This window comes from Lagenorhynchus albirostris, chromosome 2 (assembly GCF_949774975.1).
Source record: "Lagenorhynchus albirostris chromosome 2, mLagAlb1.1, whole genome shotgun sequence".
Lineage (NCBI taxonomy): Eukaryota > Metazoa > Chordata > Mammalia > Artiodactyla > Delphinidae > Lagenorhynchus > Lagenorhynchus albirostris.
The window spans coordinates 133,971,745-133,987,770 of NC_083096.1; the positions used below are offsets into that span (position 1 = coordinate 133,971,745).

Consider the following 16,026-nt stretch of genomic DNA (forward strand, 5'->3'; position numbering starts at 1 on the left):
GCTGCCCACCCCTTTGCTTGGTTAATTTCTGTCTTACCAGTCTCAATCGGCTTTCACAGCAATGTGTACGTATCCTTTAGAGCACTTAACACAACTACATGCTTACCTTTGCTGCTGTTTGTTTGAATAGTACTTGTTTTTCTCCTAGGCTGTACACCTCCTAAGAATAGTTGCCCAGTCTTTACTTACTTACTATCTCTAGCCCTTTGCATAGTCCCTGGTACATAACAGGTACTCAAAAAATATTTGTTGAATAAACAATTGAGTCAATATATTGTAGCGATTACAGGAGGGAAGTTGGAGCCAGACTTCTTGGATTCAGATCCTACCCTGCCATGTATTTGTTGAATGACTTTGGGTAAATCATCGAATCTCTCTCTGTCTCAATTTCTTCATCTGAAAAAGGGGGATTAGAAATAGTAGCGATCCCACAGCGTGCTTGGGAGGATTAAACGGATTAAGATATGTATTTATTTACTTGTCTTTGGTCTCCAAGCCCACCCTTCCGTATGCTGTTCTGTGGGGCTGGTAGTTTTCTCACGACATTTTCCAGACTCTTGCCAGATGGCTCCGGTTAGATCTAGCCAGTGAGAGACCCTGGCAGGAGTCTAGGACTAGGAAGGAAAGCAAGAAGGGACTTCCTTCTGGGTTCAGTTCCTTCCCACAACGTGACAGCTGCCAAGGACGGAGGCACGATCAGCCCCAGCTCCTTTCAATTCTCCCAGCACCAGTCAGGCTTTACTGCCTCAGAAGTGCTGATACCCTTGGCTGTGAACCCCTCGCCGGTCACCAGCTGCCCACGTCCTCTGAGAGGTCTGAGTACGAGCCATGTGGTGTCCCCGACCTTCATGGTAAAGATCCAAACATCATCTGTGGGAGGTCCCTCCTTGGAGCTCCTAGGTTCTAGTAACCCGACCTTTCACTTTTGTTTCCCTAACTTCAGGGGTGGTGGCTATACTTGTGTTGGAAAACCTATTAGACCCTTTTCCTGGTGCCTGCCTGGGGCCCTAACTGATGCAATATCTAAAGCACTTAGAACAGTATCAGGCCCATAGTAAGCACTATGTGAGTGTGAAGTTTTGCATTTGCCTAAGTAGGTAAAAAAGCCAATATGGCCCATGAGAACCCTGTGAAGGGCACAAGGTGTCTGACATCCATCAAGGATCATGCAAACGCCATGGTGCAGAGAGACCGTCTGTCTTCCGCGGAAACTCCAATCCACATCCGTAACTGTCACTCAAACACCGCCACCCAGGTATGATTTAAAGCAAATGATGACACAGCTTCCATAGCATTAGCAATTTTTTATTTTCCTTTTTTGTTGCATAGGAAATGCAGTACTTGCTTCCAGTAATTGTATTGTAATGTGAGAAGGTGGTAGCACTAATGGTTGAATACAAGAGTTAAACTAATCCACACCAGCTCAAAAAACCTGTGGAGATTTAGTTGAATAAGAATGGACGCCCACAGTGATTCTCAACCAATTACAAATTTTCACAGAACACAGTCAAACTAAAAGGGTATCTATGAAAGTCAATACAAGTATACTAGAGGCACAGGGGGCCCGGCTCATAAAAAACAAATGTCAAGCCAACTTATTAACACGGGGGTGTTTAGTGTCACAACAGCTCTCTCATCACTGGAAGTGTTTAATCCCCTCCCCGCACAATTTGAAATGAAAAAAAAACCGAGGTATCTTGAGCAGACAGATTTCTAAGGGTGGTGGGAAAATCCCCCGGTGAACTATGTTCCGGTCAAAGGTCAGGGCAGTAGGGGAGGGGGTCGTGTATTTGCCTTTGAAAGTCTTCCTTAAGGACCTCCTAGAATCTGCTAAAGCTCCAGCTCTGGGTCTAGCTAGTACCTCAGTGGTGATGCTACCAAATGCCTTTGCAGTGCAGAAAGGCAGTCGGAGACCAGGGAGAAAGGGCAGCTCTCTCAAGCCTCCATCCCAACGTAGCCAGTGGCCTTGTGGCCTTCGGTTGAGATGTTTGAAAAAAAAAGCGCTAAATTATAGACTATTACTAAAAAAAATTAAAAATTAAAAAAAATAAGAGTAACACAAATAGAATCAAAAAGGGAAGAAAGCTTGTGTTATTTTAAGAAGCTGAGCATAAAAACAGCAGGAAAAATAGCCCCATTCATTGGACACCATTTGTCCTTGAAACCACCGTGGAGAGACACAAGTTCACATCGCACACGCTGGGGAGTATTTTCCACCCTGAAGGTGCTCTGGTTGGATTAGAGGTGGCACTTCTACCACATATGCTTGTGGTCCAGACATACTTCGGAAATTGTGTTTTTTTAATTAAATAGATTCAGGAGTCCACAAGTGGAAATTCATGATGCATGGCACACAGGCAAGGTCCTGACCCCCACATGCTGCTGCCTCCCCCGTTACCATGCTCAAGGGCAGGTGGTCCCCCTTATCTTTCTGAGCATTTCTGGTATCTGCTCCCCATTTCCCCGGCCGCCTAATTTGATTATGTAACCCTTTGGGGCATAAAAGGCAGATCAGTGCTGGCTTAGGAAAAAAAAAAAAATGAGATGAAACATTTCATTTGGGAAGCAAGTCATTTCAAATTTAGACCGAAAAAAAAAAATAGTTGTATTTTAAAAATCCCGTGTTAATAGCCAATTTCTTTTTCTTATGAATCGGGCCCAAAGTTTGTACAGAGTTTTATTTTTGAAGAAAATATTGCAACTGTGCATGAAACTAAATAGCCACGTGATCTCATAAAGATTTTTTTTCGTTTTTTTTTTTTTTTCTTTTAATATGAGGAAGTCTGGTGTGAAGACGGATCAAGCATGGGTACCTGGCTGAACACTGTCCATTAAGAAAACGTTTCAGGATCAGCAAAGCTTCTGTCGAGGGTGAAGGAAAATGTCCCTCATTTGGAAATGTCCTCGGTGTCTTCAGAGCAGAGTTCTTGAAATTCAAATGGTCGTTTTGAGACAAAAGTCTTGCCAGGGACTGATTTCTGAAATCAAACACCCATGCTTGTCCCCTAGAAAAAGAAAACAAAAAACAAAAACGAAAACAAAAACACAAGTAATACTGAATTAAGTAAATGTATACCTCCAAAATACTGAAAACAGCCGAAATCAAGAAAAGACAGAATTTGCATTCTCAGTGAAATACCTTTAAACCTAGCTGACAAGAACCAAGTCAGAAAAAAAGACTAACATAATTTTGAGTAATATTCATACAGTTCACTAAGCATTATGGAATAGCATGCATTAATATTGTACGGTTATTTTACATCACCTATACCAGAAGGTCCTGACTGACAGACAGCGAAGGCTACCGGTGTAGAAAAATCTTACTTCAGAAGAGCAATATAATACAGATTTCACAGGCACTACATTTTAATATATCAGGTATTATGCTGGTTTTCTTATAATTCTTTCTGTCCTAAAGCTGGCATTATAACAATGACCAAAAAGGCAAGGATTGAAGTAAACGGAAAGTAGATACCAAAGTTGATATAGTTTTTCTTCAGATAGATTAGTGCATAGTTCTCATGCAGATAAACACTGCTATGCATTTACACTGTTGGAAAGCAGAGTGAATTGAGCCCAAGTTGTCACATTTGTGTAAATCATTTTGTCAGCCTGTAATAGCACCATGTAATGGATTTGCATTAAACATTAAATTGATTTCAGAATTGGTGACACAGTATTCACTACAGTTAAGTGCTATGGAATAGCTTCAATGTTACCTGCTATATATCAAAGCAATTTTCATCCCACTGCTTTTTTATTGGAAAAAATAAAAGGAAAACATACACGACACTAATTAGACGAATGCACAGCCTTGGACGTGGAGAAGGCAGAGCGGGTTTACTGTCAAACAGTAAATACATGCATTGACTTCAGGACGAGATTGGCCTTGGAAGCTGATTTGAATGAAAGCTGTGCTGGGGGGCAGTGCAGCTTTCTGAGACTGTCTTATGTCTTAGGACAGATCTCGGAGCGTGGGTGGTGAGGTGCCACTGAAGCTCTCCGTACATTACCATGCCAGTTGTGTTTTAAATTTGTTCTATGGAGGCCTGCTACCAGGAAAAAAAGAAAGAAAGAAAGAAAGAGAGAAAGAGAATGAGAGAGAGAGAGAGAGACCACCACCACTAGGGACAAACAGATATGATGCCAAGTACATTAAATGACATTCTTAGAAACTCCCTCCCCCCCAAAAAAACAATCACAAGGAAAAAAATTTTTTTTCTTAATTCAGATTTCATAAATACTTTATGACACTGTAACTACAGAGTTCAAAGCCTATGAGGATAAGGGTTCGAAAAGTGAAAGACAAACTTTTTGAGATGGGTTTTGCATCTTCTGATGGGCTGCCTGAATACTGTGACTCTGGGAAGTCTGGGTTCCTTTACACTTCACCGGTCAGAGTATGAAGAATATAAGCTTTGGGAAGTGTGCCTTGGCTTGCCCGTAGCCCACGCCTGACTGTGGGGCAGGGAGGAGCTGTCGTGCCAGGGTGTGAAGAAACAGAAAAGTTAGTTCAAACCTCAAAGGAAAGAAAACGACTGTGGGATGGATAGAGCGGCATTGGAAAGAGGTCCTCTGCCCATGAATAATCAGACAAGGAGCGTTTTAGTGGCAAGGGGACGGGCCAGAAAAAAAAAAAAGTATACAGAAAAATGATATGATTTAATGTTTGTGCCTCTGACTTCAGTTCCCAAAGAAGAAAATGGAGAGTTATTTGAGGGACTTATCTTTGCCAATATTGTTAATGCCATTTGACGGGAGAGAAAAAATTCAAATGGGTCTCAGAATCAAGGGCTGGGCCTCCAAACACGGATGGCCCTCAGTCTGTCAGTCTACACACCCCAGGTAGCAAAGTCTTCCTCAAAAATCTTCGCTTGACTTTGAGTCTAAAAAGGTTAAACACTCATATTGTTGGTGTTTCTTTTTTCCTGCTTGATCACAACTGAACTACAGTTTCCTGCTGCTTTCTGGACAATGAAACATGAACAAAAATATAACTTAGTGTGTTTAATACTTAACCCTTGTTCGTTATCACCCTAGACTGCCTCCCTAATGTTTTAAAGCCTTTAAAACATTTTTTTCCTGCAAATCTGTTCAGAGTTCCCTAATTTTAGCTTCATCAAACTTAATACAACAAAATACCTTCAAAAATACAGCATACCTGTAACGTCCATTTACAATGGTTTTTCAGTAGACCTATACTTCTCAAGCATAGGAATATGCTATACCATTGAGAGAGAGAAAAAATAACTGTATTTAAATACTTACAAAAAAAAAAAAAGGAAACAGGAAAGTTTTAAACTTAAATCCAGTTCCCAAAGGGAGGGGGGGCAGGAAAGAAAGAAAAGCCATTCTATGAACGCTGCCTTTATAATGAACAATCAGAAATTTCACTAGGCTAATTTGACAGAAATTTTTCCTCATTTAAACAACATTACAAAAGTCCTGCATTATAAAATAGGGTAGAATAAATCAGTGTAATCAATAAAACTATACAACAATACAAATTACATATCTTCTGAGTGGGCAGTTAATCTCTCTCTTTGCAGTCATGACTACAACATGCTCACTAAAAACAACTAAAACTGCCCAAACTATTGCTTAGTTTGTTTTGTTTTAAAAAAAGGGTGCAATTTTATTGTATATACAACCAATTTACTGGTAATACCTTGGCTTATCGCAAGGTTCTGACAAAATGTTTGTCTAGGCTTTTTTCCCTTCACTGTGAAGCACTGAAAGCTGCTATTTTTTTTCTTTTTTTTTTCTTTTTTCTTTTTTTAGTGCACATATGTCATAATAAAGTAATGCCCAGCTAAGTGCTATAGGGGAAGGCAAAGTATGCTGGCTGGCTAGAGGAAGTGACACCATATACTGACAATCACACCATACAACAGCGCCAAACGACTATTCAACCACTTATCAGACACATATGAAAATCCAAAATGTTTTATTTTATTTTTTTTTCCTTAAATAGAGATAACCAGTAAACAATTTTCAGAACTTGGAAGTTTAAAAACGTGCATATAAAAATGGGCATTATATACTTTGTATTGAATGTGGATTGACTGCAGTCTGCTAAGAAAAATGGGGTGTGGGAGCTGAAGAAAAGGGAAGTTGTCTTTTTTTTTTTTTAAGGCTTGCTTGTGAAAGGAACAGTTGTAAAAACAAAATTGCTTGAAGCAGGGTCAGCTTAGTGCTTCACAGTTTGACTGCTTCTCTAAGAGGAGCCCTTCCTGCGCACGTGCATTCAAAAATCACAAATAAAGTACAAAGACAGACACCTAAAACACACTGCGTCAAGTGCAGCACCGACTTTGGTCAAATAAAAAAAATAAAAGAAAAATTAATCATAGCTAAGCTTTTCTACACGATATAAGCAGGTATTGCATATTTTCATATATCTGGGGGCGGGGAGGGGAATAAAGGAAGACTCCAAATAAATTGTAAAATGCAGCAACATCCAAAATACTGATATTCTAAGCATCTACAGATCTCAGAATAGCACTGCCACTGACCACAGAGGACAATAAAGACTACTCCTATCTGCGGAACAACTAACTCTCTATTTAGTTCTAGATGTTGAAACTGACAATGGCTGACATAAAAGTCACATTTACAAAAAGTGTCTCCAAATGCTTGACTAGGGAAAAACCCCTTTCAATAGAGGAGCATGTGCAACAATTCCACAAATAATCGCTATCCAGGGCAAGGCACATTGATATGGAATTTTTGTTTTCGTGCAAATTAAGGAAAAAAAACAAAACAAAACAACATCGTTTCGGGGGGGAAAGATGAGGAGCAAAGTGTCTTCCCAAGAATTTCAGTTACTTGATTGTATAGGACAGTAGTAGAACCCTTCTGAAGGGCTGAAAAACATAGTTTAAAGGCAAGTGCCTAGAGTAGGGATTACAATATTGTGTCTTAATGCACTCTACTTTATCCTACATTAGCTATATAAAAATTAGTTACTAACACTAGAACATGCAGAGACTTTCTCTGATCAGCAGGGCTTGCCAACCAGAACGTATATATATGTATAGTATAGGAAACCTTCTTGAAGTTGCATGGGAAGCAAAGGGGTGCTTCGCTGTCTGGTAGAAAAATCACTTGCACTTTTTTTTGTTCTTTTTTTGTTTGTTTTTTGTGGTTTTTTTTTTTTTTACATAAGATACAGGACATTTGGGGGTGCAAACTTTTTTTTTTCCCTAACAAGTACCCTTGATCTGAATGGGCACCAGCATTTGTGTCAGTATTGGTTTCATTATTATTATTAATATTATTTTCCCATAGCCCAGTTCAGGGGCGCAAAGGTCTTTAAAATTTCTGGACAATCTCTGGAACAATGAAGTGTCTGATAACTGATAAATCCTATGTTGCCCGATACATGTAAAAATTTTCAGAATTGGCATAATCCATTATAGTGACTTCTAGCTTATAAAATTAACAGATACCATGATTTCATTTTAGTTATGTGCTTTGATAACAGAAAATAATTAATTAGCATTTAATGTAGTTAACATATTGTGGTAAAAGCACCATTAGATTTGTTTTTTTGTTTTTTTTTTTAAATTTTCCTTCAGTTTTTAAAGGGATACAAGTTTAACAATAAAAAACATAAAAAGCAAAAATAGCTCCCCTTTTTCTTGCAAGGCTGTTTTTTACCCCAATAATTTAGAGTCCTGGGGTGGAAGGACTTGAAAAACAAAAATAGAATTTTCAACAATCTCTATCTTACAAAGATATTTAGCTATCCAATGAAATTGCACTTTACTCAATTCAAAATTCGATTGTTTTGATTGATTCCTGTCAGTTTCTGTCAAAACAGACCATCTTCCCCATTTCCATGTGAATTTGTGTGTCATTGTTGAAATTGTTGAAAAAATGTTTTTTTTTTTTTTTAAATGTAAGTGCAGCATTTCAAAACTTTTAAAAAACTGAATAGTAGTAGTAGTAGTTTGCCATTTTAGGAATTATTCTGCAACGTGAGTGGATTCACTGTCCTTCCGGGCCATGTTATCTAGTTTACTGCTGACTGCTGAACCAAACCAAACTAAAAGAAAAAATAAAAAAGGAACATAACTGCGTTTTCTTTTTCCAATATGTTACAGAAAAACATTGCCCTTTGACTGTCCCGTAAGTTAGATATTGCAGATCTCAGCTACTACAAAAGACTTAGTTCTCCATGTGTCTCCTGACTGCTCAAGGAGGCTCACACCTGTGTGGGTAAATTCATGAAATACTGTGAAACAGCCGGGCTCCGTAAAGAAAGTGTGTCACAACGGGAAGTCAGTGAGCAAGGGTAGACCTTCTCCAGCCACACTGCCTAATGCTCACGCTACCACGGAAAACACTTCAAATGTTACAAAGCCCAACCATTTCCAGCACCATATGAGAAAATTACAACAGTCCCTAAAGTATTAAAAAAAAAAATCCCAAAAGGTTATGGCCTTTGCTGTTGGACCATAATGCTCGCTGTTTCCATGTACAAGTTGATTTGATTCTCCCCTTCCAGTGACAGTGAAGGTGTAACTGCGCTGGGTTGAGGATGCGTCCATGTTACAGAGTTGAGAAGGGGTCAGGTGGTCTGTCTGGTGGATGGTGGGACGCTGTGACTTTTATCCCAGGTACCAGGACTGGAAGACAAAAGGAAAAGTGCAATTAGAGGCACAATTTGGAAAATAACACATTTTAAAAGTTGCCCTTCCAACGGTGAAATCAAGATCTACGTTAGGGATGAAGAGGGGATTCACTGGGAAAAGTAAAGGAATGACAAACAGTAAATCTTGAGACACTGAAAGTGATCTCACTCTTCTGAAATTGAAATTCAATGCCTTTGTTGGGGTTTGCCAATGTTTTGAGTGTATCTTACAAAATAAAGTATTTATGTCCACTTGAAATACATATATGGGTTTTGCAGTCTGGAGCGGGCAGCTATAGGATGGCAGGAAGCTTCATCATCTGGTTTTTCATTGAACCCTCAGCACCTAGCACAGTGTCTGGAATAGAAGGTTCTCAACAAAGAAAAGTTGAATGAGTGGAGAATGGGCGAGGGGAGAGGTTCTGCGTCATGATGAGTGTCTTCTTTGATGAATTTCACAACGTCTCCTTTTCAATGACATGTTATTGCCACATTCTTGTAACAGGCACAGATGATCAGCAGTGATATAAGAGTAAATGGAGCTATAGTAGAAAAAGTGCTGTACCAAGAATCCTGGGTGATTTAGGACAAGTCACAGCATCTCTCTTCTACTCAATTTCCTTAGATGTACATGAGGTAGATTTTATGATGTAAAATGCTCCTCTCAAGCTCAATCTTTCTAAGATAATGTTTTCAAAAATGACATAAAATAATCATGTGGTATCAAGATCTCATCCTATTAGCTACTGTGATGTCCAAAGGAAAAAAAATGAGGTCACCTGCATAGCCCTCGTTCACGCTTCTGTTCATGCGACATTTATTTAGACCCTTCCATATACCTGCTGGGCCCAGTTACCTTTTCCCTTCATAAATCCTTAGGTGATTAGCTTTGGGCAATAGTCTGATGATACGTCATTCTATATGCTGGTACTTCTTCTATGTTAGCTAAACAAAGTGACCAATTATGGTCTAATATCAGAGTCAGTTTCACAAGTGAAATAAAGTATATGGCTTTTGACAACTTTTCTCCAGAAATACCCTACCAAATTCACCACATTTATCATTATTCACAGAAAAATCATCAACCTCTAGCAAAAGTGAATGCTTCCGAAATCTCTGAGTTGACAGCATCAGAAAGGGTTCCATTTGGGTTGATTCAGTCAGATGAAGGCTCATCCGTGTCCAAGAGATTCAATTAGGTAAAGCAGGGACTCGTTTGATCCCAGGATAAATGGCGAAGTGATAGCTACATGGAGGTTGGGATAAGATTTCCTGGTCACACAAGCTACCTTTGATCTCCAGAGGACTTGAAAAAAACCTAAGCCTAAACCGAAAAACTACTCATCCTGTATACTTTTAGATGTTATTCTTTGACCACATGCTTTGAGGAACACAATAAAGCCTCTTGTGTACTGAAAGGAAATCATCCTGGCAAATACACACGGCCTAAATCGAACTGGACAAAAGAAAGAAGGGGGAAGAGAGGCGCGGGGAGGGCAGACTCCAAACTGTTATTTCTAGTGGGCTTCCCGGTGAGCTGACGTGGATCCTAGTTAGAGCCGAGTCCCCCTCTAACAAAAGTCTCAAACTTTGGGTGCGGCGAATAATGCTTACAATTTCTGTTCTCACACTTTCTAAGTCAGTTGTGAAATTCCAGACTTCTTAAATCTGACACTGTGTCGTAGTTCTCGAAGCAAGCACCTGGGACCCAGTGAGTCAGCAGAGGGAGCAGTTTTCCATACACAGTTTCTGGACACAACCTTGGTGCACTACAAAAATCTGCAGTGCCTCTACGCTTCTCTAAAAAAGCAAAGCAAAGGAAAAAAAAAGTTTCTTCACACATCTTACTATTCAGTGTGTGCCTTGCCGACAAGGTTACCCCAGAGCAGCTCTGTAATCCTTCACTGAAATAGGCTTTATTGATTGCTCTGGTCTATTGTTCTCTTTTCAAGTCCCCCAAGTTCAAGTTCATCCTGGTGTTACATCATGTCTGGTTGCTACGAGCAACCAGACAGACCCAGACGTGACTATCATTAGCAAGAAACCCTCCGTTCTCCTCCCACCAACCTTCCAGTGGCTCTGACGTAGCAGGCTCACTGCAAACACATTGAAGTATTTATTCTGCCTAATTTATGACCTACACAGCAAGCAAGACCCCCACTCCAAAAACCAACACTGTTGTATATTTAATTAATCTGTCTTTCTCTGGCACTTGGGAAAGTTAGACAAAGGACTAATTATTGTGTTTCACTCTCCACACTTTTCTTTTGGGGGGTGAATATTTGCATGGGAAAGAAAACTACAGGCCCAGCCTTGGCCACCCCCCCCCGCCCCTTTTTCTTTTTGCCCTATTGACATTTCATGAAATACTTTAGCTGCTTAAGGGAATTATAAAAAAAATGCGATGTGAATGTTACTCCTTCTGAGTTGGTATTCAGTAACACAAATCAACTCATGACATGTTTAAATTTAAATGCTAACCACACACTCTCAGAGTTACTTTAAAGGTTAGTTTTTAATCAATAGAAGTTGCTGACTCCTAGTTTTGGAGCCGCACACTGCAGCTCTTGGGCTTTTGTCTAACGTTAAAGCTTTCAAACTTTTTTTTTCCCTTGGGATGATTTTAGCAATGATTTGCAGACACAGAAGGCTATTGTGCTCTGACCAGCAACATGTCACCAGAGGAGCGAGTTGCCCTGGGGTGGGGTGTCAATATGGCTCCTGAAGGCCTGGGTTAGGGGTCTTTAAGAACCCGTGAAAAAAACTTAATTAACCCTTTCAGGCCCAAACCAAAACCTATTCTCAAACTTTTTCACTCCTATAATTTGACCATTAGTCCTTATTTCCACATTACACTAATCTTCATGACAATTAACCCGGCTACTTGACCAAAGCTTTCCAGAATGGGAAGTCAGCCGGTTAGGGGAACCACACAGGGATTTTTTTTTTTTTTTTTGAATGAGGGCTCTTTGATTAAATAATTTATTTGTAGAGATGGCAGATAAACCATTATAATGCTAAAAAAAAATCCATCCATTTCAACGAATGTTCTCATGATCAGTTTGTGGCTGAAGACCCTCCTAAGTCCGTTACGGACGAGCGTGATCGTCACACGTGTGTAAGCCACTCGACTTCTAAAAACTTCCATGAACTACGAATGACGTCCAGTGAACAAGATAATGTTTGGAAAAGCCCATTTTTCTCTTGTGATGTTTTATTATAAAATCTATTATTCAAGCAGAGTGCAAGTTTCAAAACATTACTTGACGAATAATTCTGGGTATTTTCTTCTTGGAACGTACAAGAAAAATATTAAAGAAATCTGAGATTGTTAAATTGGTGGGGTTGAGGAGAAAATCACTGGGAAAGTGTTGCCACATTAAACAAAATTCATTTATGGAGAGTCAAAAAATTGTCTTCAGATATTTACTGACATAAGCTTAGGTTTCTTATGGTTTCTGCCTTCATATTTTATAGCCCTTCAATCTAACCTCCTGTATCCAGATGGACTACAAAGGAATCTCTGTCCCTTATCTGCAGTGAGTTCCAATATTACAATACAATATCAGATGATGTTATCTTGATACATTTACATTAAGGAAGTAAACACAGAGCTTTGATCTGTTTTTTTTTTTCCTTGCGGACTCTCAGCTATAGTAGTTTTGGAGGTCCATAAATCCACACTCCCACGGGGGCTCGAGTTAAGTAAAATTACTCTGTTACATTCACAATTTCTACAGTTTGGGATGTGCTAAAGGAGGAGGGGAGGGGGCTGGAAGGGGGGGGGGTAATTGTCCTCTCTCAGTGTTCAAGGTGAAACATCAAAAGAAATCTGCAGTCCAGGACCAGAGCTCAGCTTTCCTCTTCTCCAGTCAAATGAAGAAGTAATCTCATCAGGTTGGAAAGTGCTGACTAAGGATTTAATAAAGTGCCTGCAGATGTGGCGTCTCTAAGGTATTCAACTCATGTAATGCAAAACAGCTCCACACTGAATGTGCTTATAAAATTTCATTTAACCATTGCAGCGTGACTTTTTTTTTTTTCACCTTTCTCTAAGGAGTTTTATCACACTTCCCGCCCCTTAATTTACAGCTCCATGAAAGTTCGAATCCCATTCTGCCAGGATTCTGGAATACTCACAGTAGTCAGGTTTTATGAACCATAAACAACATCTATCCGGCTGCATCGTAAGCAGGAAGCCTGAAATGGCTCTTGGTAGCTTTGAAAGCAGTCTCTTTCCTTTCCTATGTTGTAGGGAGAGCAATTAGGAAACTGAGGTTACTTTCCAAAATTTGGTCAGGAAGGTTCCTAAGACATGGTTGATGAAGACTCAACTTCTTAGTTAACACCAAACATGCTAATGCAAATAACGACTTTTAAAAAGGCTTTTAATTACACTTTTCACTAAGAGGGCAGGATGTATATTTTAGAAACAAAAGGAAACGCAGGTCTGTTTGAGATAGCTATATTTCACTTTAACCAAAAAAAGGGAGAGGGTGCTAGGGGTGGGGGTGGGGAGGGCGTAACAGACTGTGACGCAGCAGAATCTGTTTTTCAAATTAAAAAGTTAAACAAAAGGCCTCAAGGGCAAAGTTGAACACTGCGGAAGGAGGTTGTTAATGTGGAATCCAGAACTGGGTGTGACACTTTGCTTTCTTCTCCAGGCAAGGTGGGTTATTTCAGGACATTCACACACAGAAAACAGAAACACACAAATACAGGGAGGGAGGCCTCGGGCCCCAGTTCCCACTCCTTCCTACTCCATCAGCCCCCGAAGAGGATGCTGCCAACCAGTACTGCATGAGTTGCAGTCAACGTTTTGACTTCTCTCTTGAGAAGATGCTACCTCTACTGGGTCACACTAATCCAGTTAGTCATTTTTGGCTTCCTGCTCTTGTTCGATGAGCTCAAGCCCACCGTTTAGCCCAAATGAGTTGTCCTTGGCAAATCAGCCAGAGGTCTGGTAGACGCCCCTGCCCGCTTCTAATCCAATGGAAATGGACAGGGCCTCGGAGTGCACTCCTGGTTTCTCACGTTAGTCTACATCATTTGGGAGTACTTCATCACTTACATAACAAGTACTAGCATCTACTGTGTGCTTTGTATGCTAGGCTCTGGGGATATAATGAATACAACAAATACGGTACCTGCTCTTAAGGAGTTGCCCTGCAGAAAGAAAGCGCTGGATTTTAGACTTCTATATCCTTCAAGAGACCAGCTACCCTGATCTTCTCACAGTTGGATCTTTAAAAACTTATGTCATCTGATAAGGCTGAGTATCCAATGTCCGAGGGACCTGGGACCTAGTCCCACTTTTTCCACTGACTAGTTGTGTGACTTGAAGTAAGCAGGCCTCTGTCCTCTGGCCCCCAGAGGACTACTGTAGGGCCATTCTGCATTCCATGAGGGGAAAGCAGTTTCTAACACTGGCTCCTTCTGACAAAGGTGACACGCTGTACCCAGGTGTCAGTTATCGGTCTTGCCAGCCACGGACTTTGATCTCTGCAGCCATTTTTCTTGTGTGACTTTGTTAATTAAAGAAAGCCTGTTTTCAATAACACTAAACCAAGACTTGTTTATTGTACAGGAAACTACTAAAATGTTAATGGGCAGCGACTGGCCCTGCTTACCTTTGCGGCCTTATCTTTTCACTGCTGGTACTCAACACTCGTGCGGTGTTAACCTTCTTCCAGATCCCCCAAAGCCAAATACTTTCTCTCTGCTGGGCCTTGGCGAAGGGGTCCCCCTCTCCTTGGCTTTGCTAATGCTGGCTAGTCTTTGCTGTCTCAGATTATCAGTCCCTTCTTCCAAGGGGTCTTTCTCCAGGCCTTTAGTCCCGGGGTATTCCCTCTGTCCCAGTCACTGAACTGTCATGACCTATTTTTTTTCCCTCAAGAAAACGAACTGTCTTCTTGCATGTGGCATCTCCAGAGGCTTAATAAATACTGTTGAATAAAGGAAGAATGGAAGGAATGAGGTTATCTCCAAGGCTCCCAAAGCCTGGTGCCGGTTACTCCAACAAGGCATTTAGATGGGTGACTTCTAGTACAGCTGTGCCACATTCATGCTCATGCCTCATGTCCACATCTCCCCAGGTGAAGGTGCTCTCCCCAGAGAGACACAGGTCTCCACAAGCCGCCCCAGGCAGTTCTGATGGAAAAGCTCTTGTGACGGGGCCAACTGCAGCCAACTGCGGCCGTAGCATGTGCAATAGTTTTGTAACATGGACCACGGCCTACTTACTACGAGCGCAGAGGAGTTGTCCAAACCACCACTCCCTGGAGAGTGACCGTGCTGCTCCCGGCCAAGACCTCCGTTTGGTTCAAACCTCAAGACGGGAAAACACTAATCTTTTTACCCAATAAGCCATCCAGCACCTCCAAACCTTGAGAGTACATACACAATCCAATTATTCCAACGGTCGTTCCAAAGTCTGACTCTTTCACCGTATTCCAACTTGCCCTAGTGTCTGCCTCACCATCAAGTAAAGTTCTTTTTTTCTGGTTTCCCTTTACGTTTTTATCAAGTAATCTTTTACCTTGTGAAACCAAAGACTTCCGAATTAAAAACTGCACTCTGGCTCACTCAGATTTGCTCTGCCGACTTATTGGAGGGCTGAGTGCACAGTGGTGAGAGGTGGGACGCTGGAGTCAGAGTTAACAGAATCCCATCATTTAACTAGTACACCATTACATGCTAGTTAAGTGATCTTAGGTAAGTTAGTTAGCACCCCTGCGTCTCAGCTTTAGACTCCGGGAAATGGAGATAACAACTTTATCAGTTTTTGTGGGGACCGAATGAGCTAATGCCTGGAAAGAGACAAGTACCAAAAAGCCGAAAGCCAGGGTAGACGGGTTCTCTAACTATAAAGTGTGTACAGGCCTTAAGGTCCACAGGAGACCTACGGGGGACCAGTTCCCTCGGAAAGGCATTGATCAACAAGGCGGCTTTCTCTCATTTAATGATATAATTTCTTAGTTAAAGGTAGCAGTTGCGTCAGTTCCATTTCCCCAGTTGCAGAAGAAAGTTCTTGAGAAAATAAAAATCTGTCTTTAATTGCGGTATTAAAATCAGAGCAGCGAAACCAACTGCACAAAAGGAATTGGCTCAAGTTTATGAAAGGCATTTGGGCCCTTGCCTTGCAAGGCTGAACTGCATGCCTTGGAAGTTGGGGATGAGGGGGAGAGGGGATCCGGGGTCGGGTGGGGGGGAGGGAAGGGGGGAAGGGGGGGGAGGGTGTGGAGGGAGGGAGTAGTCAGGCAACCAAGTGGGACAGAAACAATCCTATTTTGGTTTTTGTTAGCGAATGGCATACTACATAGATCAGAGACTTCTTATAAAATACAAACCCCCAGTGTACACAAAGCACAGGAAAATGTGAGGAAAAA

The 16,026-nt window shown here is 41.0% G+C and overlaps 1 protein-coding gene across 4 annotated transcripts in view; it reads right to left on the reverse strand.

Annotated features, from left to right (window-relative positions):
• Positions 1-1,289: 1,289 nt before the first annotated feature.
• Positions 1,290-16,026, reverse strand: part of NFIA (nuclear factor I A) — a 393,406-nt gene continuing 378,669 nt past the window's right edge. For all 4 annotated transcript variants that reach the window (XM_060139908.1, XM_060139906.1, XM_060139907.1 and 1 more), the window contains one exon: positions 1,290-8,633. In XM_060139908.1, coding sequence (XP_059995891.1) covers positions 8,616-8,633 — 18 coding nt within the window. In that variant the 3' untranslated portion in view covers positions 1,290-8,615. The remainder of the gene's footprint in view (positions 8,634-16,026) is intronic.